A 26,861-nucleotide genomic window follows, 5' to 3' on the forward strand; every position below is an offset into this window, starting at 1 on the left:
GGCAGATTCTTTACCATATGAGCAGGGAAGAAGCCCAATTTGAACAAGCTCCTTGGCTAAAGTCTTAATTTGGCCCAAAGATATTTTTTCCTTGATTAATCATACTTAGTTCATCAACTTTAACATCTAAGAGCAGTGAACTGATCTTCATATCTTTGTATAAGTATTAATACTTATTTATATTGTATTACCAAGCTAATTTATGTTCCTGAATATCACTGGCTTGGTGGGTTAGCAGTAGCCCAGCAGTAAGTGATTAATAAAAACCAACTCAGGTAAATGGGACTTAAATATAGATCCATTTTGTTTGTTTGTGTATTTCTATAAAGCTATTGTAATGGCCACAGTGTCCATTGTGGTGCTCATTTTTTAAATGTAAAATAAAAGAGAATCATGTTAAATTTTTTTGTCTTCATTATATGATAAACCTCTTTTAGTCCTTTAATACTTTTTTTATATATGTATTTTATTATGTTACCTTATTCTTTTTGGCTGTAGGTGAGATATCATTCCTACACATTGCACTTTAATGTTTTAAAATAAGACAGATTTTAGGGCTATCTGCTTTTTTCTTATTGTCTGTGTTGGTGGTCTTCTGCAGTATGTGTTGGAAATTGAGAGTTGACTTTATGAGGGTGTTTATTCACTATCTACTGTTCTGTTTGTGCTTTCCTGACAATTTGCCACAGGAGCCCAACTATAAGGCAAGGTTTCTGCTATTTCTGCAATTATCCCAGAAAAGGAATTCTATTTTCTATTTGAGTCCTTGTAAAGTTTCTCCGTTGTGGGCCCTTTCTGTTACTGTGTTTAGAATAATAAAGTACATTGGAGACAACATGTTACCTCGAATGACCTCCATCAGAGCTATTCTGGATGCTTATAGAGGTTACCTGATACACTCATTAAAAAAGAGAGATTTGAAACAGTGCTGGATGTCTTCGTAAACAGGCCACTTAAAGATGTCTTAAAAGCAATATGTAAGTGGTTATCGCATGGCATTCACAATTTTACTGCTATAAGATGAATTTTGAAGAATCCTGCTGACCTTGTGATTGAATACTGTGGGACAGGATAAAATGTCCAGCAGCAGCATTATTCACAGATTCAAAAAGTGCTTTATTTCAAACAACTCAGGTGGATGTGAAAATGGTAAGCTCTGGAAAAGTAAAAGAGTGATTGTCATGGCGATTAAGCTGCTGCTGCTGAGGTTACATGTGAAGGTTTGAATGAAATTGTTTAATGATAAGTGAGAGTTGAAAATAATTTTTAAATTAATATACTGTTTTTTATTATGCATGATTTAAAATTTATGTTTGTTACTAAGTGAATATACTGCCCATTATAAGTAGACTCTTTCATCTGCATCTCTTAATACATTCAAGGCGTGTTAAAAAACCTTTTATTTTTACTTTCTTATTGGGATAAACTTCAACATGCCTTGTACTTGGATACCCAGAGGGTTTTGTTTTTTCTTTCTTTTCTACCTAGATGAAAACATATTGGAAACAGAGATCACATCTAAGTAAAATTTTGATAAAACTATTACTTTACATTCTGGTGTTATTCCTGCTCCTTGAAGATTCTCACTAAATATGCCTGTGATAAAGACTATGGTAGTGTTTGTATGCCAGGACAAATTTTGTGATTTTATTTATGCAAAACTTCTATTGATTTTTTTCAAGTTTCTTTTCAGCTCTCATGCCCTATGCAAAGTAGCAGCAAAATATATAAATAAATATACACATACAAATATATGTATAAATTGTGTCTAATCAAAATAATTTTGGTTTCAGTGGGTTCCTCAAGGAGAGAAGGCGTTCCTGCCCATGTTAATCTCTCTGCATCATCCATGCTAATGATTGCAATGCAGTACACATCCAACCCAGGTAAGTGGAAATTTGGATGGATTTATTAATTCCAAGACCAATAATTGAATAAGATATCAAATAGGCAAACTAGAAATTCTTAGGAGATTTTCTTTTGGTGAACAGACAACTGGAGTTGTGTTAGAAAACAGATTTCAAAATTGAAATAAGTTTTACTTGCCTCTGGCTGTTAGTAGTAATCTTATTGGCTAGTGATATTTTTGGAATATTTGAGAACCGTTTTAGAACACTGACTGGAAATGGCTTGAATATAAGTATATAGAAATAATTCAATTATTGAAATAAAAATAAAATAATAATAATAAAAATAAAAACAATCACCTGCAATTCTAACAACTATAGATGACCACTGTGAATATTTTATGAATTTGCTACTCTAATACCACATGAATATCCTTGCACATAAATCTTTTATTATATTTGTGACTGTTTCCTTAGAGTAAGTTCATAAAGGAGGGAGTAATGGGTTGAAGGGCTTGAAAAAATTTTCAGTATTCCCACTAATTATGTATGAAAGTACACTGTACCCTGTTATTGAGTGCTATAATATTTATATAGAGATGACTAGATAAAAAACAATATCTCATTTTGATTTGTGTTTCTTTGATTACTAGAAATGTTAGACAGATTTAATCAGGTATACTTTGTTTGACTTCGATTTATCAGTGTCACTGCAGATGAACTTTGGGAAACTAATCTAAAAGGGGACTGACTATTGGAGTCACATGCTAAGACATGATCTCAATTTTTATTTTCATTAGGCAAGTAGACAAATTTGGTGGTCCTGTTTTTGACCTTCTACTTAATTACATAATGAGTAATAATTGAGTTTTTTAACTCAGGATGAGGAAACCAATTTTTTTTTTCATTTCAAAATCTTAATGTTTCTTAATCTGAATTATCATCCTTCAAATATGAAACCCCTTATGATTATTATATGAGTTTAATTAAAATATATATTTGGAGGAAGTTATATCTCATATCTCTCTTTGGTTTAAAGGATCCTCATAATATCATTTATATTTATTGGAATATAATGAATCTAGTTCGTTAAAGTCTCTAGTTAGTTATCTAAGTCTCTGTGAATCTAGTTAGTTAACTAAACTCTCTACATCAGGCTTTGGTCCTAATTTCCATGTGGGAGGCGGTTTAGCAGGTCGGGTAGAATCATGTGCTTTGAGGTTAAGGATATGTGAGTTCACATCTGAGCTCAGCACAAATTGACAGTTAGCTTAACCATGAGCAAGTTCTTTAACTTCCCTAAAACTAAGTTTTCTCATTTCAAAAATGGAAACAGTTCTTTCTGCAATAACTGCAAATGTTGTTGTGAGGATTTAATGGCTTAGGTCTGTGTGAAGTACTTCCTCAGCATAGTGACTTGGCACATCATGAACACTGCTCAGTAAATGGAAACGTGGATCTCTACAATCTGCCATTGTCTTCTTGGAGTTGAATGTTTCATTGGGAAACCACTGCTATCAAACAGTGTTACTTCTGTTATTTCTAAAACTGTGTCTTCATCTGTTCATGGGAGGACATGTATAGCCAGCTATTCTATACTAAGAATGACATGTGGGACAGCAAGTTAATCTGGTGATGGGGGAAACGGAAGAAGTGAGGTGTTGTCCACCAGGGGGCTCTCTGAGACCAAGTGGGTAGGACATTATTATCCCTTGAACTTTTATTGGGGGAGATAGCCAGTGGAAGCTTGATCCTTGTAGCTGATTGTATATCAGGGATAGAGCCGAGTTCTTGCTCAGGTACCAGGAATTCATTGCGTAACTCCTGTGTACATTGCTCTGTGCTCAGCACTGTGAAAACCACCCTGAAATGTAAGACATGGTGCTTGCTATGGAGCTTATGTCTAATTGGGCAGATTGGGCTCATTCACATAAATGACTAATTTACAGTGTAAAGTAGTATGTAAAAAGTACCAAATAAATTCTACGGATACTGTTAATTCATCAGAGGAGAGAACTGTGCGGGTTGAAACGATCAGGAAAGGCTTTGTGCCGCTTGATCAAAGTTATGGGTCTTTCTTAGAATTTTGATTGACAGGGTAAGTGGGGCGTTCTGGGAGAGGAGGCAGTTTAAATAAAGCGACTCGCTGGGTCTGTTCATGGACAGTCAGTGGCCTCCTCTGAGCAAGGTTTGTGTAGCAAAGACAAGGAGAAGAGCAGACACCGTGGAAGAGAAAGTACCCCAGAGCAGAGAACGCAGTCATGGCTTCACACAGTTCCGGATCTAGAGGACCATTTATAAAGTCAGCAAGCAGTTACTGAGTATCTGCTAGGTGCAGCCCCTCCCCTCTCTTCCTGAAGTTTATCATATGGTGGAGGGAGAAGACATTAACCAACATTACGCAAGCAGGTGTCCAGTTTCCACTGTGACAAGTGCTTTGAACCGTGTACATTGTGCCATGATGAGACCCTATAAAAGGGGATTTTTCTTTTTTTGAAGAGATTAGGGAGAGCTTTTCTGGGAGTATAACCTTTGCTCTGAGGACTGATGGATGAGGAGCATTAACAAGGCCTATCAGGAAGGGGAGGTTTCCAGGCAGAGGGATCTCATGTGTCAGAAGGGAAACTTGCACGCAGGTGGGACTGACAGGTCACTGTAGCTGGAGCTCAGAGTGAGGGCCGCCTGGTGTGAGATGAGACTGTAGGCATCCACAGGTCAGAACACGCAGGATGCTGTGGGCTCTGGGAGTCCTGCGCTCATCCCAAGTCTAATGGGGAGGTACTGAAAGACTTTGCGTGTTTGTGTGTGTGTGTCACTGGGGTTTCCCAGGTGGCTCAGTGATAAAGAATCTGCCTGCCAATGCAGGAGATGCGGGTTAAATCCCTGGGTTGTGAAGATCCCCTGAAGGAGGTAATGGCAACCGACTCCAGTATTCTTGTCTGGAGAATCTCATGGGCAGAGGTGCCTGGTGGGCTACGGTCCATAGGGTCACACAGAGTCAGACACGACTGAGCATGTATGCACATATGTGTCACCCTAGCTGCAGCTTAGAATGGAATAAAAGGAGCCAGAGTGGATATAGATTGACCCATAAGGAGGCCATTGCATTTGTCTATACATGTAAAAGTCAGGGTTGATTGAGGCCAAGGAAGGTGGATATACCTGAGAGCTATTCAGGAAGTAAAAATTGCTAGGGTTTGGTGACATATTGGATATCCCTGAGAAAGAAGACACTGGAAGAGAAAGAGCAGGCTTCTAAGGGAAGATCGTGAGGTCTATTTTGGACATGTTATGTTCAAGGTGTCTTTAAAATATTTGAGAGAAGATGATATACCTTGGACTAATGCTTTGTTGTATGTCAATTATATCTCAATAACACTGGGGGAAAAACCTACACATAACCTCAGTGATAATTCTCTATGTCCTAAAAAATTGGAATTTGTCAAACAGGAGATGGCAAGAGTCAACATCAACAGTTTAGATATCAGTGAACTAAAGTGGACAGGAATGGGTGAATTTAATTCAGATGGCTATTCTATCTACTACTGTGGGCAAGAATCCCTTAGAAGAAATGGAGTACCCCTCGTTGTCAACAAAAGAGTCTGAAATGCAATACTTGGGTGCAATCTCAAAAACTACAGAATGATCTCAGTTCACTTCCAAGGAAAACCATTCAGTATCACAGTAATTGAAGTCATTGCCCCAACCACTACTGCTGAAGAACCTGAAGTTGCACAGTACTTTGAAGACCTACAAGACTTTGTAGAACTAACACCAAAAAAAGACGTCCTTTTCATCATAGGGGACTGGAATGCAAAAGAAAGAAGTCAAGAGATATCTGGAATAACAGGCAAGTTTGGCTTTGGAGTACAAAATGAAGCAGGGCAAAGGATAACAGAGTTTTACAAAGAAAATGCATTGGTCATAGCAAAAACCCTCTTCCAACAACACGAGATGATTCTACACATGTACATCACCAGATGATCAGTACCAAAATCAGATTGATTATATTCTTTGCAGCTGAAGATGGAGAAACTCTATACAGTCAGCAAAAACAAGACTGAGAGCTGACTGTGGCTCAGATCATGAACTCCTTATTGCAAAATTCAGACTTAAATTGAAGAAAGTAGGGAAAACCACTAGACCATTCAGGTATGACCTAAATCAAATCCCTGATGATTATACAGCGGAAGTGACAAATAGATTCAAGGGTTTAGATCTGATAGACAGAGTGCCAAAAGAACTATGGACGGAGGTTCATGACATTGTACAGGAGGTGGTGATCAAAACCATCCACAAGAAAAAGAAATGCAAAAAGGCAAACTGGTTGTCTGAGGAGGCCTTACAAATAGCTGAGAAAAGAAGAGAAGTGAAAGACAAAGGAGACAAGGAAAGATATACCCATTTGAATGCAGAGTTCCAAAGACTAGCAAAGAGAGATAAAAAGCCTTCTTAAATGAACATTGCAAAGAAATAGAGGAAAACAATAGAATGGGAAAGACTAGAGATCTCTTCAAGAGAATTAGAGATACCAAGGGAAAATTTCATGCAAATGGGCACAATAAAGGACAGAAATCGTATGAATCTAACAGAGGCAGAAGAGATTAAGAAGAGGTGGCAAGAATACACAGAAGAACTATACAAGAAAGATCTTAATGACCTGGATAACCACAGTGGTATGATCACTCACCTAGAGCCAGACAACCTGGAGTGTGAATTCAAGTGGGCCTTAGGAAGCATTACTATGAAGAAAGCTAGTGGAGGTGATGGGATTCCTTCTGAGCTATTTCAAATCCTAAAAGATGCTGGTGCTAAAGTGTTGCACTCAATATGCCAGTGAATTTGGAAACCTCAGTAGTGGCCACAGGACTGGAAAAGGTCAGTTTTCATTCCAATGCCAAAGAATGTTCAAACTACTGCACAATTGCACTCATTTCACATACCAGCAAGGTAATGCTGAAAATCCTTCAAGCTAGGCTTCAACAGTACGTGAACTGAGAACTTCCAAATGTACAAGCTGGATTTAGAAAAGACAGAGGAGTTCAGTTCAGTCACTCGGTCACTGTGACTCTTTTGTGACCCCATGGACTGCAGCACACCAGGCTTTCCTGTCCGTCACCAACTCTCAGAGCTTGCATCTTTAAATTTCATTTCATGAAATTCATTTCATGAAATTGATTAAAAATAGTTTAATTTCATGGCTGCAGTCACCATCTACAGTGGTTTTGGAGCCCAAGTCTGTCACTGTTTTCATTGTTTCCCCATCTATTTGCCATGAAGTGATTGGACTGGATGCCATGATCTTAGTTTTTTTTTTTTTATGATCTTAGTTTTTTGAATGTTGAGTTTTAAGCCAGCTTTTCCACTCTCTTCTTTCACTTTCATCAAGAGGCTCTTTAGTTCCTCTTCACTTTCTGTCTTAAGGGTGGTGTCATCTGCATATCTGAGGTTCTTGATATTTCTCCCAGCAATCTTGATTCCAGCTTGTGCTTAATCCTGCCTGGCATTTCAGATGATGTATTCTGCATAGAAGTTAAATAAGCAGGGTGACAATATACAGCCTTGATATACTCCTTTCCCAATTTGGAACCAGTCTGTTGTTTCATGTCCAGTTCTACCGGTTGCTTCTTGACCTGCATACAGGTTTCTCAGGAGGCAGATAAGGTGGTCTGGTATTCCCGTCTTGTTAAGAATCTTCCACAGTTTGTTGTGATCCACACAGTCAAAGGCTTTAGCATAATCAATGAAGCAGAAGTAGATGTTTTTCTGGAACTCTTCTGCTTTTTCTATGATCCAAGGGATGTTGGCAATTTGATCTCTGATTTTTCTGCCTTTTCTAAATCCAGCTTGTACATTTGGAAGTTCTTGGTTCACATCTTGCTTGGAGGATTTTGGCCATTACTTTGCTAGCATGTGAATTGAGTGCAATTGAGTGGTAGTTTGAATATTCTTTGGCATTGCCCTTCTTTGATATTGGAACGAAAACTGACCTTTTCCAGTCTTGTGGCTGCTGTTGAGTTTTCCAAACTTGCTCGCATATTGAGTGCAGAGTACATCATATGAAACACTGCACTGGATGAAGCTGAATCTGGAATTAAGATTGCAGAAACATCAATAACCTCAGATATGCAGATGACACCATCCTTATGGAAGAAAGTGAGGAGGAACTGAAGAACCAGTTGTTAAGGTGAGAGAGGAGAGTGAAAAATCTGCCTTAAAACTCAACTTCAAAAAACTCAAATTCAAAAAACTAAGATCATTGCATCCAGTCCCCTCAGTTCTTGGAAAATAGATGGGAAAAAAAAATAGAATCAGTGACAGGTTTAATTTTCTTGGACTCCAAAATCACTGCGAATGGTGACTGCAGCCATGAAATTAAAAGATGTTTGTTCTGGGGAGAAAGGCTATGACAAACCCAGAGAGCATATTAAAAAGCAGAGATATCACTTTGTTGACAAAGGTCCATCTAGTCAAAGCTATGATTTTTCCAGTAGTCATGTCCAGATGTGAGAGTTGGACTGTAAAGAAGGCTGAGTGCCAAAGAATTGATACTTTTGAGCTGTGGTATTGGAGAAGACTCTTGAGAGTCCCTTGGATAGCAAGGATATCAAACCAGGCAATCCTAAAGAAAATCAACCCTGAATTCCATTGGAAGGTCTGATGTTGAAGCTCCAATACTTTGGCCACCTGATGCAAAGAGCCAACTCCTTGGAAAAGACCTTGATGCTGGGAAAGATGGAGGGCAGGAAGGGAAGTGGGCAACAGAGGATGATATGGTTGGATGGCATCACCGAGTCAATGAACATGAGTTTGAGCAAACTCCAGGATATAGTGAAGGACAAGAAAGCCTGACATGCTGCAGTCCATGGGGTTACAATGATTCAGCCATGACTGAGCAACTGAACAACAGCAAAACACAAAAATGCAAATAAATTAGCTTCCTTCAGGAAAAAAAGAGGTGATAGTAATTAAGAAGTTGTATTATGAGTCTTTAACCCAGTACAGAATTCTGGACTAGAAGTAATGAACTTTGAGCCCTCATGTTCAATGCTATTCACTGAGTTGTATATAGATGGTAAGTCAAGTTGTACAGTCATACCTTCTTTTACTATGTTTCACAGATCTTGTGTTTTTTTATGAAGTGAAGTTTTGTAGCATCTCTGCATTGTCGAATGATGGTTAGCATTTTTTAGCAATGAAATATTTTTAAATTGAGGTGTGTTCATTTTTTTTTTTTTTAGATATAATGCTATTGCACCCTTAATAGACTATAGTATAGTGTAACCATAACTTTTATATGCCTGAAGAAACCAAAAAATTTTTATGATTCACATTATCCCAGTATTTGGTGTGGTCTGTAATGGAACTTGTAGTATTTCTGAGGCATTGCTGTATACGAGTGTGACATTGCTCATGAGAGAGCATAGAATGAAAAGTGGATTTTATTTATGATCAGACCTTCAGGAACTCCAGTGGATACTGGCCCAATGGAAAAGGAGGAGCTTGCCAAAGAGACAGAGAGCTGTTTGGCTGACTAACAGACTTTAAGCTATAAAAATGTCTGTTGTATACTTAATAGGAAGTCTTGGAGATAGCTGTATCAGAGGTCTGAGATGCCATCTTTGGGTTTCTCTTGAATTTCTCCTCATGTTTGCAAGATATGCCACAGTGGAGGTTATTATATTCTTACATGCATGCGTGCTCAGTCACTAAGTTGTGTTGACTCTCTGCGACCCCATGGACTATAGCCTGCCAGGCTCCTCTGTCCATGGAGTTCTCCAGGCAAGAATACTGCAGTAGGTTGTCATTTCCTTCTCCAGGAGATCTTCCCGATTCAAGGATCAAACCCATGTCTCCTGCATTGCAGGAGGATTCTTTACTACTAAGCCACCCGGAAAGCTCATATTCTTAAACAACCATATCTATAAAATGGGTTTCAAAAATATATCCAATCAAATCTTATTAAAAATAGGATCAGTCAGGATGATTAGAGAAAGGTCTCCTGGTGTGCCTCTTTCCTTTTGTCAAAGAGGAAAAATGAGTCTCAGAAGCTCCCCAGCAGATTCCCTTAGGTCTTGCTCGTCAGCACCAAGTCACGTGGCCTTCCCAGCTGCAACAGAATCTGGTAAATTGTCTTGCGTTGCAGTCTGTGTACTGGGAGCTGAACAAGGAAGAAAGAGTTGCTGACAGCAGTTGAGTAGCAACAGCACTGCCTGCCACAGGTAACAGGAGAGGATCGGTCATAAAGTCAAGGAAAGAGGGTGTTCAGCAGTACTGAATGTTGATGAAGGTCAAATGAGAGGTAGACTGAAAAGTTTCCATGGAGTGAAACGACTCAGAGGTCATGAGTGACTAAAGGGAGACCAGCTTCAGTGCTGTGATAGGGTTGGAAGATAGGTTAGGGAAGATATCAAATATGTATCTAACTAGGGTGAAAATATCTTTCTTCCACAAGTAAACATAGGCAAATCAAAGAAGCGTGCCATTGTATAGCTTTTAAGAATTCCTCAACTAGATGAATTGGTGCTAAAAGACCTCCTTTCTAATCCATCAGTCTGTCCTTGCTATCTATCCAAACTTGGGCAAGATAGGAAACCAAACCTCAGTTCTCTAGGTGCAACATGGTGGTTATGAAATATGTAATGTTTAAAGCTCTTAAGCTCAGTATCTGGCACAAAATGAACACTCAATTAATGTGAACTTTTACTATGATTAAGCAGTTTTTTTTCTGTGTCATTCTTGATTACATTAATATAAGTTTAGATTATAAAAGTATGATTACTAGGGAGTTTTCTTAATATTTCCTATGTTAATAAGATAAATAAAATACTTTTCAAGGATCTTGAAATAAAACTTGATAAAGTCAAATGCTTATATGATTTTTGATAGACATGAATACATGAAAATAAGTAATTTCTTATTTAATGATTAGAGTGAAGAGTCCTGCTAATATAGTTTATTACACAGGATCTTTTGTCGGGTGTTTACATCTGATACACCAATTATATTTTCTTCCTTTCAGTGTATCATTGTCAATTATTGGAATGCCTCATGAAATATAAACAAGAAGTCTGGAAAGTAAGTTTGGGGCCACGTTAAACTCACAGTCACAAACTGAATTTATATAATAGAGAAGAAGTTGTTTGCATATTAAAACTATTGTTTAAGTCAAATTTATTGATGTCTTATTATTTTGGTGTGGTAGAAATTATTCTTTCCTTACTGGTTAATTATTTATCATTCAGAGGAGAAATGAGACTTAGAACAGAGTGACTTGACAGAAGCTTTAATTGGATATCTCTCATTTGTGGAATTTAGCAAATACTGTACTATGTGACAGTTTTATTTAATTTGAAAGGTTGCTTGGGAAACTTTCTTCTTTCAAATAGGAGATGTGAATTATTAAGAAATATGTTTTATGGAAATGTTTTTAAAAATGTAGTGTTTGGCAAACTGTCTTTATGCTGTTCTAAAATCTTTCACATTATTCTGAATAGAGAAGAATTTGTTAAAAGATAGTATACATCTGAACACTACCAGGGCTGGCTTATTTACAATACCCATGAAAATAATAAAAGGAATATTCTAATGTGATTTAATCTGCAAAGCCCACTTAGATGATGAAGTTCCTGGGAAATTAACCACCTCAATCCCTCCACTAGAATTTTCACTGCTTTGGTAATATTGATGGAGCTACCTTTATTTTTATTTGATGACGTTGGTGAAAACATGTTTCTTGTTTCCTTTAGGATCTTTTGTATGTGATAGCCTATGGGCCCTCACAAGTGAAACCTCCGGCTGTGCAAATGCTGTTCCATTACTGGCCCAATTTAAAACCTCCAGGGGCAATAAGCGAGTACCGGGGCTTGCAGTACACAGGTAAGAGAAGATGAGCCCTGTGTACCCCATTTTATTTCTCCGGTGCCATATTTGGCTCACTTATTTTTTTAAATACTGTTAGATTATATTTACTGTACCCTTAGATATTGTTACAAATCCTTTCTGAAACTAGATATAAAAATAAATTAGTTAAAATTAATTTCAAATCTTTTATGACATCATAGCAAATTGCGTTAAGTTTCAGCCCCGTTTGCTATACACTGGCCTCTGGTTTTACCCTTGCTAATCACACGGATCACCATAAAGGTGTGAGCAGTTAGTAATGCTGCAGATTGGCTCAGATTTAGCAGGGTCCCTAGCGGCTGATTCTGCTCTGGTGAGAAGACTTGGAGTGCTTTCAGAATTACAAATTCAGGCACTAAATAAAAATTAAATGACTCTGAAGGCCTAGTTGGACATGAAGAGTCAACCACTGGTGAACACTGGTATAATTAATAAGCAAGTAAACACTGAGTTTATTGCAAAGACATACATTTAGCAAAAATGAAATAAATTAGCCCCTGTGTCACTAATGTTTATATGTTATAGAATCAAAGAAGCAATATATGGCTAATAACATTTCTGATGCCCCTGACTACCCTCTCAACCCCACTTAATTGTATACATATTCTTATGAAAATGTAAGAGGTAAATATTTTGGCATAGCTTTTATTCAAGGTATGGTGGTATTGTATATTGATGTTCTAAGAATGTATTTCTTTCTTGGCATTACTCAACTTTCTGAAAGTAATTTGAGATGGTTCAAAGGGGATTTAACTTAATACAGATGTCTGTTTTGTTTCTGATGAAAGCCAAGTGTTAGAGATATTGATGGTCCTGGGTGAACTTATTCTATACTCAGAACAAATATTAGCCTTAGTGATAACAATGTTATTAACTGAAATGATGAAGGTAGATAGTAAGAAATTAAAAAAAAATGGAAATTGGTATTATTTATGTTTTATATCATTAACAGTAGAGGATGTTTAAGTGTTGCTAAGTGGATAATTTGAGTGTAAAGGCAAGAATTTGGAAATACTCATAAGACAAAAGATGAAACGACTGAAAACTTTGACACCAATCAATATATACATCAGTGTATCCCAGAAATAAGCATTTATATGATGTATGAATAGGTAACCAGTATCAAATGAAGCTGATTTATTTGATAAATATTTGAGAATACTATATGAAAGAGAAAGCATGTGGCAGGAACTATACTTTTTATTGACAATAGAAGAATTGACACAAAACCGGACCTCATGGAGCTTAATGCAGTTTAGATATGGAAATTCATTCATTTATTCCACAAATATTTATGGGACATCTACTACTAACCAGACATTATTCTAGGCACTGGTGGTACAGTGATTTAAAAAAACAGGGTGAAACATTGGCCTGGGCATTCCAGTTGTGGTGGAAAGACCAGGAAACCATCTTTCAGTGTAAGAAGCACAGTGCCTTGCTGCACTCAGTCGCTCAGTCGTGTCCGACTCTTTGTGACCCTATGGACTGTAGCCCGCCGAGCTTCTCTGCCCATGGTGATTCTCCAGGAAAGAATACTAGAGTGGGTTGCCACGTCCTCCTCCAGGGGATCTTCCCAACCCAGGAATCAAACCCAGGTCTCCCACATTGCAGGCAGATTCTTCATCATCTAAGCCACCAGAGCAAATACAGAGAGCTGTGGGAACACACAGGAAGGGCCTCTGACCTCACCCCAGTGGTGGGTTAATTTGGAGAAGGTTAAATTGTCAAGGAAGGTTCTGGAGTGTGTGACATGTAAGCTGATACCTGAAAGTTATGCGCACAATAGATAGAGTCATAAGCGGAGTGAATCATGAATGGATAAGATGTGAGTTTGAAGCAGAAGGAACTTCATGGATTCAGACTTGGAGGCCAAAAATAGCACAGTTGTATTTAGGAACTGGAAAAAATCTTATGCAGCCAGGTAGTGGAGGGACAGGAGGAGACTAGTTGGGAGAGAAGCAGAAAGCCCGACAGGGCCTATGAAGGAGTTTAGATTTTATCCTAGCAGCAAAGTGAAACCATGGACAAGTTTTAAATGGAGAAACCACATGATGAGATTTGCCTGTTCTGAGCATCTGAGAAGCCCACAAAGTGACCGCCAATTCCATTTACCCCATAACCACACCCTCTTGGAAGGGCCAGCCAAAGCTGTCTCCCCGGAATAGCTCAGCCTATGCTTACTGAAACCAAAGAGACTCTTTCATCTTTTCTTGGGGTATCTGAACAAGATGTTTCCGTCTACAGGCATTCATTCTTCAATCCATTCTTGTATTCATACCTCCACACATTTCCATTCTTGCCATGTGTCATTATGTGCCTGCTACCTGCCACCCTCCATCCAGGGAAGTAGCTGTCTTGGAACTCCCGTGATAGTGGAGCATGGCATTCTGTACAGGAAATAGAAGATCATGGAAAAAGTTTAATCATTCTGTTCTGTGTGTTACAATTTATCCAGCACTGGCTGTCTGTCAGACGTTGGTCTAGCTGCTAAGTATCTCATTTAATATTTTAGCCTGCTCTTAACTGAACAGAATTTGTGGACCAAGCACCATATTTAGTTTTACAGGCAGTTTTTTCAATTTATTCTCACAAATATCTTGGGAGGTATATTTTCTTATTTTAATGTTACAGATCAAGAGTGGGACAGAGTTTAAGTAACATTACTAAACTCACACAAATAATAAAAGAGCACAGCTTGAGTTTGATCCTACATTTTTCTGTTCAATTCAGTTCTGTAATTAAACTTTAGCGGGAGCACTAGAAATTTTCCTCAATTCTTCCTGCAATGAAATATGCACTAAAGAGTATCATCAGTATTTAAATGGCTTTACAACCTTAAATATTCTCCATAATAAAAATTGTGTGGAGATAGAATTTTATAGACCCAAAGATGAAATGCTTTTTTAGGGACCAGCAACACTGTATGTCTTCCCAGTGATTTGCTTCCTTTTTAAGATGTAAATTTTATTTTTTTGTAAAAGAAAAATTTGTTTTTAGAAAAATTATTGAAATATGAAAGAGAGAAAAAAATATTACCAAGAAATGACCATTGTTAGCATTTTGGTTTATTACCCTCCACTTTTTGTGATGTACCTTTTAAAATAAAATAGATTATATTGTATATAATTATACAAAGTTACCTCTCCCCTTTCATTATGACGTTTTTCAAAAACAGAAAAGTTTAAAGAGTAACACTATGAGCACACATACAGCCACCTAGATTTAATCATTGTTACTAATTTTAACTATGCATATGTTTATATTTAATGTATTGATTGCTTTTAAAGGATAGTAATGTGGGCATATTACAGCTCATATGAAGACGATCAAATAGTGAGGATTTGGTAATCTACAATGTTTGCTTCTTTTGAGTTTATTAGTATTTATCATAAACAAAAAATTACCCCAATTATTTTGGTCATTAAATACAAGTCCTAAAGATGCAAAAATTATAGGTTTCTTGGCAATGAAATAGCCATTATATTGTTCTATAAAGCTCTGCTTCTCTGGGGAGAAAGAAATCATTTAGCAATTTTCTTGCTACAATATGCCAGCTAGTACATAATTTAGCCTTTGTTAACAAAGATGAGCACCAGTTGTGTAGTTTCCATCTGAATTATAGGACAAAAATGTGGCACAAATACATTTCTAAGACTGAGATTGTGACAAGAGTAGATAGAGAAAGTACTACTAACTTAAGATAGTGTACGAGGTTAGACTTTGGCCTAGCCTACCAAATATATAATTCTACATTAGTACAGTCGGATTTTTGAGTTGTATGTAAGTTTAAAATACAAGAAAGCCTACCAATCCTTTAATGTCATAACTTCCTCCTCATTGAGTTCTTATTTATTTTATTGTATTGATTTTATCTCTACATAACTTAAAATGCTTTAAACTGTTTTATTGGTGCGTTATACACATATGAAGTAATACAAATTTTAAGTATATATGGCACATCTCCCACCATGTTTACTACGATGATTGCCTTTCCTTCTGTCCCACATTTAACCACTGGCCTTGTTTCCAACATCAGAGGTTATTTTTGCCAATTTTTGAACTTTATATAAATGGAATGTGCACACATCATTTGTGCGCACACATGTGTGCGTGATTTGTTCATGGGTTGAGCATAACTGTACTTCGTTCATTTTTTTCTATATACATATTTTACCAAATGTATGTACCACAGTTTATGTATCTGTTTTCCTATTGATGGATATTTGGGTTGTTCCCACATTTTGGCTCTTACAAATAATGCTGCTGTGAACATTCTTCCACGTATCTTTTGAGTATACACATGTATTCAATTCTGTTATATATGCCTAGAGTGGAAGTACTGGATCAGAGGGTATGAATCTATCCAGTTTTAATGGGTAATAATAAAATTTTATATCCTTTAGTGCAAATCTTTCTACCTCATAATTGTGGATCTCTTCCTTGTCTCCCCCTGTTTTCCTCTTCTTCCTTCTTCTCTTCCTGTTTTCCTTCTTCTTTCAAGTAGCTATTTGCTAAGTTGAAGAGTTTGTCAAGTTAAACATACACAAACACATACCTAAGCAACTAGGATTTTGATTGATAATTGCCTTGAATCCAGATCAGTTTGGGGAACTGGCACCTTTGTAGTATTGAATCTTCCAAACCAAAACATAATATCTTCCTTCAAATAGTCTTTCTTTAGTTTCCCTCAACGTTGTTTTCTACTAGTTTTTGTGTAGATGTCTTGCCTATGACTCATGTAGTATGTCCCTAGGTATTTATTTATCTTTTGATATTATTATCAATGATATATCTTTTAGAAATCATTTTCTCTTTTTGCTAATATGTAGATTTGCAATTAATTCTAGTATGAAAATGAAAGTGTTAGTCGCTCAGTCGTGTCTGACTCTTTGCTACCCCATGGACTGTAGTCTGCCAGGCTCCTCTGTCCATGGGATTTCCCAGGCAAGAGTACTGGAGTGGGTTGCCGTTTCCTTCTCCAGGGCATCTTCCCAACCCAGGGATTGAACCTGAGTCTCCTGCACTGCAGACAGATTCTTTACTATCTGAGCCACTAGGGTATACTGATCTTATATTCAGCCTCCTTGATAAATGCACTTTTTAATTCTAATAATATATTTGCATACACTTTTTAGTAAGTGCAGGCACTTATTAAAAAGTTTTCATGTGTAAAGCTATACTACTCTTGAATGATAACAATTTAGGGCTTCCCAGATGGCCCTAGTGGTAAAGAACCTGGCTGCCAATGCGGGAGACGCAGGTTTGATTCCTTGAGGAAGGCATGACAACCCACTCCAATATTCTTATCTGGGGAATCCCATGGACAGGAGAGCCTGGCAGGTTACGGTCCACAGGGCTGCAAAGAATTGGACATCAGTGAAGTGACTTAGCACAAGCACGAGATGACAGTTTAATGTCTCCTTTTCAATCCTTCTGCCTTTTGTGTCTCTTGCTTTGTACTGGCTAAAACCTCCTATGCTACGCTGAGTCCTAAGTTCCTTGAGGTTTCTTCTTTGACCCATGCATCATTTAGAAGGATGATAATTTCTAATCATAGGGAGATTTTCGTAGTGAAGTTTTGTGTTGATTTATAACTTGATTCCTCTATAGTCAGACAACATACTTTGTATTATTTCATTACTTTGACAATTTTAACACTTTCTTTAGGGTAAGCTTATGGTCATTTTTGTAAATGTTCCTGTGTATTTCAAAAGAACTTGTATTTAGCTATTGTTTGATACTGTGTTCTATGTATGTCAATTAAATAAAATTTTTTATTGTATAGTTCAAATGTTCTATATCCTTATTGCATTTTTGTATATTTCTTCCATCAGTTACCAAGAGTAGAATGTTAAACTCTCCCATGATGACTGTGGATTTGTATGTTCCTCCTTGTAGTTGTCAATATTTGCTGTATAAATTTGGGAGCTGTGTTATTAGATTCATACAAATTTAGAATACAGTATCTTCCTGGTGGGGCTTCCCTGGTGGCTCAGTGGTAAAAAAAAATTGTCAGCAATGCAGGAGACACAGGAGATGGGGGTTCGATCCCTGGGTTGGGAAGATCTCCTGGAGGAGGGTATAGCAACCCACTCTAGTATTCTCGCCTGGAGAATCCCATGGGCAAGGGAGCCTGGTGGGCTGTAGTCCATAGGGTCACAAAGAGTCAGACACAGCTGAAACGACTGAGCACACACACATGTCTTCCTGGTGAACTGAAACTTTTACCATTATGAAGCAAATGTCTTTAATTCTAGTAATGCCTTTTCATCTGTTAAAATGTACTTTGTTTTATTCTAATATATCTACACCAGCTTTCAAGAGTGCATGCATGGTATTTTCCAATCTTTTGTTTTCAACTTTTTAATATTTTTATATTTCATGTGTGTCTTGTAAGTAGCATATAGTTCTATTTTTTAAACTCAATTTTCATGATCTTTGCCTTTTAATTGAAGCACTTTGTCTACATATATGTAATATAATTACTACTTGAATTGATTTTAAATCAAATTAAGCTCCTGTCAGTTGATTCATTTACAAATAATTTCTCCCATTCTGTAGATTTGCTTTTCATTTTGTTTATGGCATCCTTTATTGTGCAAACACTTGCGCATTTGATTAGGTCCTGTTTGTTTATTTATTTTCTTTCTTTTGCCTTGGCAGACTATCTAAGAAAATATTGCTATGATTTGTGTCAGAGAATATTTTGCCTATGTTCTCTTCTAGGAGTTTTATGGTGTTATGTCTTATATTTAAGTCTTTTAAAGAAATAGTTACTTATTTATTTGGTTACACTGGGCTTTAGTTGCAGTATGTGAAATCTTTTAGTTGTAGCACGCAGGATTTATTAGTTGCAGCTTGCAAAATCCTTAGTTGCAGCATAGGAACTCTTCATTGTAGCATGTTTGATCTAGTTCCCTGACCAGGGATCAAACCTGGGCTCCCTGCATTGGGAGCGTGGAGTCTTAGTCCCTAGTGGGACCACCAGGGAAATCCTATATTTAAGTCTTTAAGCCATTTTGAGTTTATTATTTTGTATGGTGTAAGCGAGTGTTCTAACTTCATTGATTTACATGTGACTGTCCAGCTTTTCCAACACAACTTGAAGAGACTGTCTTTTCTCCATGGTATATATTCTTGCCTCCTTTATTGAAGATTCATTGACCATTTATTTTTGGGCTCTGTATTCCATTCCAGTGACCTGTTTGTCTATTGTGCCAAAGCCTTGCTGTTTTGATTAATGCTGCTTTGTAGTATTGTCTGAAGTCTGAAAGGGTTATACCTCCAGCTTTGTTCTCTTTCCGCAGGATTACTTTGGCAATTCTGGGTCTTTTGTGGTTTTGTATAAATTTTAGGATTATTTGTTCTAGTTCTGTGAAAAAGTTATGAGTAATTTGATAGGGTTCACATTAAATCTGTAAATTGTTGGGGTTATGTGGCCATTTTAACTGTATTAATTTTTCCAATTCAGAAGCATGGGATATCTTTCCATTTCCTTAAATTATCTTCAATTTCCTTATCAATGTTTTATAGTCTCAGTGTATACATCTTAAACCTGCTTGGTTAGGTTTATTCCTGGGTATTTTTTAAAATGTGATTTAAATGGGTTTTTTTTTTTTTTTTTACTTTCTCCTTCTGATAGTTCATTGTTAATGTAAAGAAAGGCAAAAAATTTCTGTATAATAATCTTGTATCCTGCTACCTTGCTGAATTTATTAATTCTAATAGTTTTTGTGTGGAGTTTTTAAGGTTTTCTTTATAGAGTATCATGTCATATGCATATGAGACAAGTTTACCTCTTCCCTTCTGATTTGGATACCTTTTACTTTTCTCTTGTCTGATTGCTGTGGCTAGAACTTTAAATACTACGTTGAATAAAAGTGATGAGAGAGAGCACCCTTGTCTTGTTCTAGAATTTAGGGAGAAGTCTTTTAGCTTTTTACCAATGAGTATTATGGCTGTGGATTTGTCATAAATGACTCTTATTATGTTGAGATATGTTCCCTCTATACTCACTTTGGGAACAGGTTTTGTCATGAATGGAAGTTGAATTTTATCAAATGCAGTTTCTGCATCTATTGAGATAATCTTGTGCTGTTTTTCTCTTGTCAATGTGATGTGTCCCACTGATTGCTTTCCAAGTGGTGAACCACCCTTGAGATCCTGGAATGAATTCAGCTTGATAATGGTGTATGATCTTTTTATGTGTTCTTGCGTTCAGTTTGCTAATATTTTGTTGAGAATTTTTGCATCTATATTCATCAAAGATATTGGCCTATAATTTTCTTTTTTTGTAGTGTCCTTGGTTTTGGTATCAGACGTGATGGTGGCTTCATAGAGTGACTTTGGGAGTGTTCCCCCCTCTTCAGTCTTTTGAGAGTTTGAGAAGGATAGGTATAGTTCTTCTTTGTATGTTTGATAAAATTCCCCAGTGAAGCCACCTCGTCCTGGACTTTTGTTTGTGGGGAGTTTTTTTTTTTTTAAATTATGGATTCTGTTTTATTTCTAGTGGTCAGTTTATTCAAATTATATTTCTTCTTGATTCAGTTTTGGCAGGCTGTATGTTTCTAAAACCTTGTCCATTTCATCTGGGTTGTCTCTGTTTTTGGCATAAAAGTCTACATAGTGTTTTCTTGATTTTTTTCTTTTCTGTACTTCTGTGGTATTGGTTATTTCTCCTCTTTCATTTCTTATTTTGTTTATTTGAGTCCTCTTTCTTTTCTTCTTGGTGAGCTTGGCCAGAGGGTTTTTTGATTTTGTTTATACTTGCAAATAACTAGCTCTTTGATTTTTTTCTATTTTTAAAAAATCTCTTATTTATTTCCTCAATGATCTTTATTATTTCCTATCTTCTGCTTACTTTAGGCTTTGTTTGTTCTTCTTTTAATTTTTTTAGGTGGTAGTTTAGATTGTTTATTCAGGATTTTTCTTGTTTTTTTGATAAAGGCACATTCAGTTCAGTTCAGTTGCTCAGTCATATCCAACTCTTTGCGATCCCATGAACTGCAGCATGCAAGGCCTCCGTGTCCATCACCAGCTCTCAGAGTCCACCCAAACCCATGTCCATTGAGTCAGTGATGCCTTCCAACCATCTTACCCTCTGTCTTCCCCTTCTCCTCCTGTCCTCAATCTTTCCCAGCATGAGAGTCTTTTCAAATAAGTCAGCTCTTCACATCAGGTGGCCAAAGTATGGGAGTTTCAGCTTCAACATCAGTCCTTCCAATGAACACCCAGGACTGATCTCCTTTAGGATTGACTGATTGGATCTCCTTGCAGTCCAAGGGACTCTCAAGAGTCTTCTCCAACACCGCAGTTCAAAAGCAGCAATTCTTCTGCGCTCAGCTTTCTTTATAGTCCAGCTCTCACATCCATATATGACCACTGGAAAAACTGTAGCCTTGACTAGACGGACCTTTGTTGACAAAGTAATGTCTCTGCTTTTTAATATGCTGTCTAGGTTGGTCATTACTTTCCTTCCAAGGAGTAAGCGTCTTTTAATTTCATGGCTGCAGTCACCATCTGCAGTGATTTTGGAGCCCAGAAAAATAAAGTCAGCCACTGTGCCCCCTGTTTTCCCATCTACTTCCCATGAAGTGATGGGACTGGATGCCATGATCTTAGTTTTCTGAATGTTGAGCTTTAAGCCAACTTTTTCACTCTCTTCTTTCACTTTCATCAAGAGGCTCTTTAGTACTTCTTCACTTTCTGCCATAAGGGTGGTGTCATCTGCATGTATGAGGTTATTAATACTTCTCCCAGCAATCTTGATTTCAGCTTTTGTTTCCTCCAGCCCAGCATTTCTCATGATGTACTCTGCATATAAGTTAAATAAGCAGGGTGACAATATAGAGCCTTGATGTACTCCTTTTCCTATTTGGAACCAGTCTGTTGTTCCATGTCCTGTTCTAACTGTTGCTTCCTGACCTGCATACAGATTTCTCAAGAGGTAGGTCAGGTGGTCTGGTATTCCCATCTCTTTCAGAATTTTCCACAGTTTGTTGTGATCCACACAGTCAAAGGCTTTGGCATGGTCAATAAAGCAGAAATAGATGTTTTTCTGAAACTCTCTTGCTTTTTCAGTGATCCAGCAGATGTTGGCAATTTGATCTCTGGTTTCTCTGCCTTTTCTAAAACCAGCTTGAACATCTGGAAGTTCACAGTTCACTTATTGCTGAAGCCTGGCTTGGAGAATTTTAAGCATCACTTTACTAGCATGTGAGATGAGTGCAATTGTGTAGTAGTTTGAGCATTCTGTGGGATTGGCTTTCTTTGGGATTGGAATGAAAACTGAACTTTTCCAGTTCTGTGGCCACTGCTGAGTTTTCCAAATTTGCTGGCATATTGAGTGCAGCACTTTCACAACATCATCTTTCAGGATTTGAAATAGCTCAACTGGAATTCCATCACCTCCACTAGCTTTGTTCGTAGTGATACGAAGTCAAGGCCTACTTGACTTCACATTTCAGCATGTCTGGCTCTAGGTGAGTGATCACACATCATGATTATCTGGGTCATGAAGATCTTTTTTGTACAGTTTTTCTGTGTATTTTTGCCACCTCTTCTTAATATCTTCTGCTTCTGTTAGATCCCGGCCATTTCTGTCCTTTATTGAGCCCATCTTTGCAGTAAATGTTCCCTTGGTATGTCTAATTTTCTTGAAGAGATCTCTAGTCTTTCTTTAATTTTTGCTATGCAACAAAGTGATTCAGTTTTACATATATATATTCTTTTGTTGTATGCCATCTATTTCATATATTTCAGTTTCATTGTTGTTTTCCTCAGGCATTTTTTAATTTCCTCTTTGATTTCATTTTTGACTCATTGGTTTTTGAGTAGCCCGATTGTTTAGTCTCCATGTAATCGTTTTTTTCCTTTTCATACTGTTCCTGGGGTTCTCAAAGCAAGAATACTGAAGTGGCTTGGTATTCCCTTCTCCAGTGGACCCGGTTTTGTCAGGATTCTCCACCATGACCTGTCCATCTTGGGTGGCCCTGCATGGCATGGCTCATAGTTTCATTGAGTTAGACAAGGCTGTGATCCATGTGGTCAGTTTGGTTGATTTTCTGTAATTGTGATTTTCATTCTGTCTGCCCTCTGATGGATAAGGATAAGAGGCTTATGGAAGCTTCCTGATGGGAGAGACTGACTGTGGGGGAAACTGGGTCTTGTTCTGATGGAAGGAGCCATGCTCAGTAAATCTTTAATCCAATCTTCATTTGATGGGCGGGGCTATGTTCCCTCCCTGTTGTTTCCCAAACTGTGGTAGGGGTAATGAAGGTAATGGCAACCTCCTTCAAAAGGACTCATGCAGGCACTGTTGTATTCAGTGCCCTGACTGCGTGGCAGGCCACTGTTGACCCATTCCTCCACCCAAGACTCCTGGACACTCACCGGCAAGTCTGGATCAGTTTCTTGTGGGGACACTGCTCCTTTCTCCTGGCTCCTGGTGTGCACAAGGTTTTGTTTGTGCCTTCTAAGAGTCTGTTTCCCCAGTCCTGTGGAAGTTCTATAATCAAATCCCACTGGTCTCAGTACATCATGTGAAACGCTGAGCTGGATGAAGCACAAGCTGGAATTAAGATTGTTGGGAGAAATATCAATAACCTCAGATAAGCAGATGACACCACCCTTATGGCAGAAAGTGAAGAGGACCTAAAGAGCCTCTTGATTAAAGTGAAAGAGGAGAGTGAAAAAGCTGGCTTAAAACTCAACATTCAGAAAACTAAGATCATGGCGTTTGGTCCCATCACTTCATGGCAAAATAGATGGGGAAACAATGAAAACAGTGACAGACTTAATTTTTTTTGAACTCCAAAATCACTGCAGATGGTGACTGCAGCCATGAAATTAAAAGATGCTTGCTCCTTGGAAGAAAAGCTATGAAAAACCTGGACAGTGTATTAAAAAGCAGAGACGTTACTTTGCCAACAATGGTTCATCCAGTCAAAGCTATGGTTTTTCCAGTGGTCATGTATGGATGTGAGAGTTGGACTATAAAGAAAGCTAAGAACCAAAGAATTGATGCTTTTGAATTGTGGTGTTGGAGAAGACTCTTCAGAGTCCCTTGGACTGCAAGGAGATCCAACCAGTCCATCCTGAAGGAGATCAGTCCTGAATATTCATTGGAAGGACTGATGCTAAAGCTGAAGTGCCAATATTTTGTCCACCTGATTACTCATCTGAAAAGATCCTGGTTCTGGGATAGATTGAAGTCAGGAGGAGAAGGGGATGACAGAGGATGAGATGGTTGGATGGCATCAAAACTCAATGGACATGAGTTTGAGCAAGCTCTGGGAATTGGTGATGGACAACGTAGCCTGGCGTGCTGCAGTCCATGGGGTTGCAAAGAGTTGGGCATAACTGAGTGACTGAACTGAACCGAACTGAGTTGTTTTTTCCCTCATTTCTCTTTCTGTGGTTGGTTTCTAGTTTCATGCCAAGTTGTTGCTCTTTTGAAGATTAAACTGCCCTTTATTTTTTTTTTAATTTTTCATTTTTTTTTCTATTTGATTGAAATTTTCCTTTTTTTCTAGTTTTATTGAAAAGAACATATGTCACTGTATAAGTTTATGGTGTACATCCTGATGATTTGATTTGCATACATTGTGAAATTATTACTACAATAAGTTTGGTGCCCGTCATCCCATGTATCAACACAAAGAAGAGAAAGGAAAAAAATTTTCTCCATGTGGTGAGAACTCAGGATTTACTCTCTTAATAACTTTCCTATATACATCCTATATATCATACAGCAGTGTTAGTTATAATCTTCATGTTGTACCTCAACTCCTAGTAATTATTTATCTTTTAACTGGAAATTTGAACTCACATCTTTTATCCATTGATGGACACTTACGTTGCTCACATGTCGTGGCTATCATAAGTAATGCTGCTGTGAAAATGGGGCTGCAGATATCCTTTCAAGTTACTATTTTCATTTCCTTTGGGCATATTTCCAGAAGTGGAAATGGTAGTTCTATTTTTTAATTTTTTGAGTATTCCTTTTACTGTTTTACAGAAGGCTGTACTAATTTACAATATTGCAGAAAGTTTCCACATTTCTTATCTCTTGTCTTTTGGATGATGGTCATTCTAACTGGTGTGAGGTAGTATTTCATAGTGGTTTTTAATTTGCATTTCCCTAATGACTAGTGGTGTTGAGAATCTTTTCATGTACCTGTTCGCTTTTTGCATATCTTCTTTGGAAAATAGCTATTTAGGTCCTTTGCTTGTTTTTTTTTTTTTTTTTTTTTTTTTACTGTTTTCTTCTTTTTCTTTGCTATTGTGCTCTATGAATTCTTTATATATTTTGGATGTTAACTACTTATCAGATATATGGTTTACAAATATTTATTGCCATTCCATAGATTGCTTTTCACTTTGTTGAAGGTTTCTTTGGCTGTGTAAAAGACTTTCAGTTTGGTGTAGTCCCACTTATTTGTTTTTGATTTTATTATTTATGCTTCGGTGTCACATTAAAAAGGTGATAATTAAACACATGTGAAGGTGCTTTATTCTTATGTTTTCTTCCAGAATTTTCATGGTTTCAGGACTTACATTTAAGTCTTTGATTCATTTTGAGTTAATTTTTTGTGAGTAATACAAGATAGGGGTCCAGTTTTATTTTTATTTTTTTACATGTGAATATCCACTTCCTGAAGAGACTATCTTTTCTCCATTGAGAAAGATGGAGAATGGCTCCCTTGTCATATACTAATTGACTGTATATGCTTGGGTTTAGTTCTGGGCTTTCAGTTCTGTTCCATTGGTTGTAAATCTGTTTCTATGTTGGTATCATACTATTTTGATTATTATAGCTTAAAAGTATAGCTTAAAATCAAGGAATGTGATGCCTCATGCTTTGTTCTTTCTCAGAATTTCTTTGACTATTTGAGGTCTTTTGTGGTTCCTTATGCATTTTAAGAATGTTTTTCACATCTATAAATTATGTCATTTTAATATTGGTAGGAATTGCATTGAATCTATAGATGGACTTTGGTAGTATTGAAATTTTAACACTATTAACTCTTCCTCTTCATTAACATGGGATACCTTTCCATTTATTCATGTCTTCTTTGATTTTTTTAAACAATGTCTTATAGTTTTTAGACTAGAGGTCTTTTGCTTGCTTGGTTAAGTTTATTCCTAAGTATTTTATAATTTTTGATGCTGTTGTAAATGCAGTTGATTTATTTCTTTTTCACAAAGTGCAATGTTAGTGTACAGAAATACTACTGATTTTTGTATCTCAATTTTGTATCTTGCAACTTAACAGAATTCATTGATGAGATGTAAGTTTTCTTGTTGTGTCTTTAGGATTTTCTGTTTATAATATAATGTCATCTGGAAGTAGAAACAAGGTTACATCTTCCTTTCCAATTCTCATACCTTTTATTTATTTCTCTTGCCTAATTGCTCTAGCTGGGACTTTCAGTACTCTGTTGAATAGGGGTGGTGAGAGTGGGTACTTTGTCTTGATCCTGAACTTAGAGGAAAAGCTTTCAACCTTCCACCACTGAGTATGATGTTAGCTGTGGACTTGTTATATATGGCCTTTATTAATGATGAGATATTTTCCTTCTATGCCTGATTTGTTAAGATTATTTTTATCAAGAATGGATATTGAATTTTGTCATATGCTTCTTCTGCTTCTGTTGAGGTAATCATATGATTTTTTCTTTCATTTTGCTAACGCAGTGTATCATATTTATTGATTTGTGTTTGTTGAACAACTTTTGCGTCCTAGTGATAAGTCCCACTTGATGTGCTGCTGAATTCAGTTTGCTGGTATTTTATTGAGAATTTTTATATCTATATTCATCAGAAAGATTGGCTTTTACTTTTTTAGTAGTGACCTATCTGTGGGCTCCTAAATTCCTGGTGTGTTCGCCAAAGTTACTTACTTTGTCTATATTGGAAATACAGTGTATCTCTAGCACTATGTGACCTCTAAAATCACTGTTCAGCTTTTAGCCATTAAGCCATTAAGCTTGTGTTCTCTGCTAGTCCTTGTAGAGCTTTTCTGTGAGCCCATGAAGTTTAGGATTAAGCCAAGGACCTGAGGAGCATCCTTACACAGATTTATGGGACCTGTTCTCTGGCACTCCC

The 26,861-nt window shown here is 37.1% G+C and overlaps 1 protein-coding gene across 2 annotated transcripts in view; it reads left to right on the forward strand.

Annotated features, from left to right (window-relative positions):
- UNC79 (unc-79 homolog, NALCN channel complex subunit) overlaps positions 1-26,861 on the forward strand; it is a 212,596-nt gene that overhangs the window by 11,811 nt on the left and 173,924 nt on the right. For both annotated transcript variants that reach the window (XM_061159335.1, XM_061159336.1), the window contains exons 3-5: positions 1,794-1,886; positions 10,870-10,925; positions 11,597-11,726. In XM_061159335.1, the coding sequence (XP_061015318.1) occupies positions 1,794-1,886; positions 10,870-10,925; positions 11,597-11,726 (279 nt within the window). The remainder of the gene's footprint in view (positions 1-1,793; positions 1,887-10,869; positions 10,926-11,596; positions 11,727-26,861) is intronic.

This window comes from Dama dama, chromosome 13 (assembly GCF_033118175.1).
Source record: "Dama dama isolate Ldn47 chromosome 13, ASM3311817v1, whole genome shotgun sequence".
In the NCBI taxonomy this organism is placed as follows: Eukaryota; Metazoa; Chordata; class Mammalia; order Artiodactyla; family Cervidae; genus Dama; species Dama dama.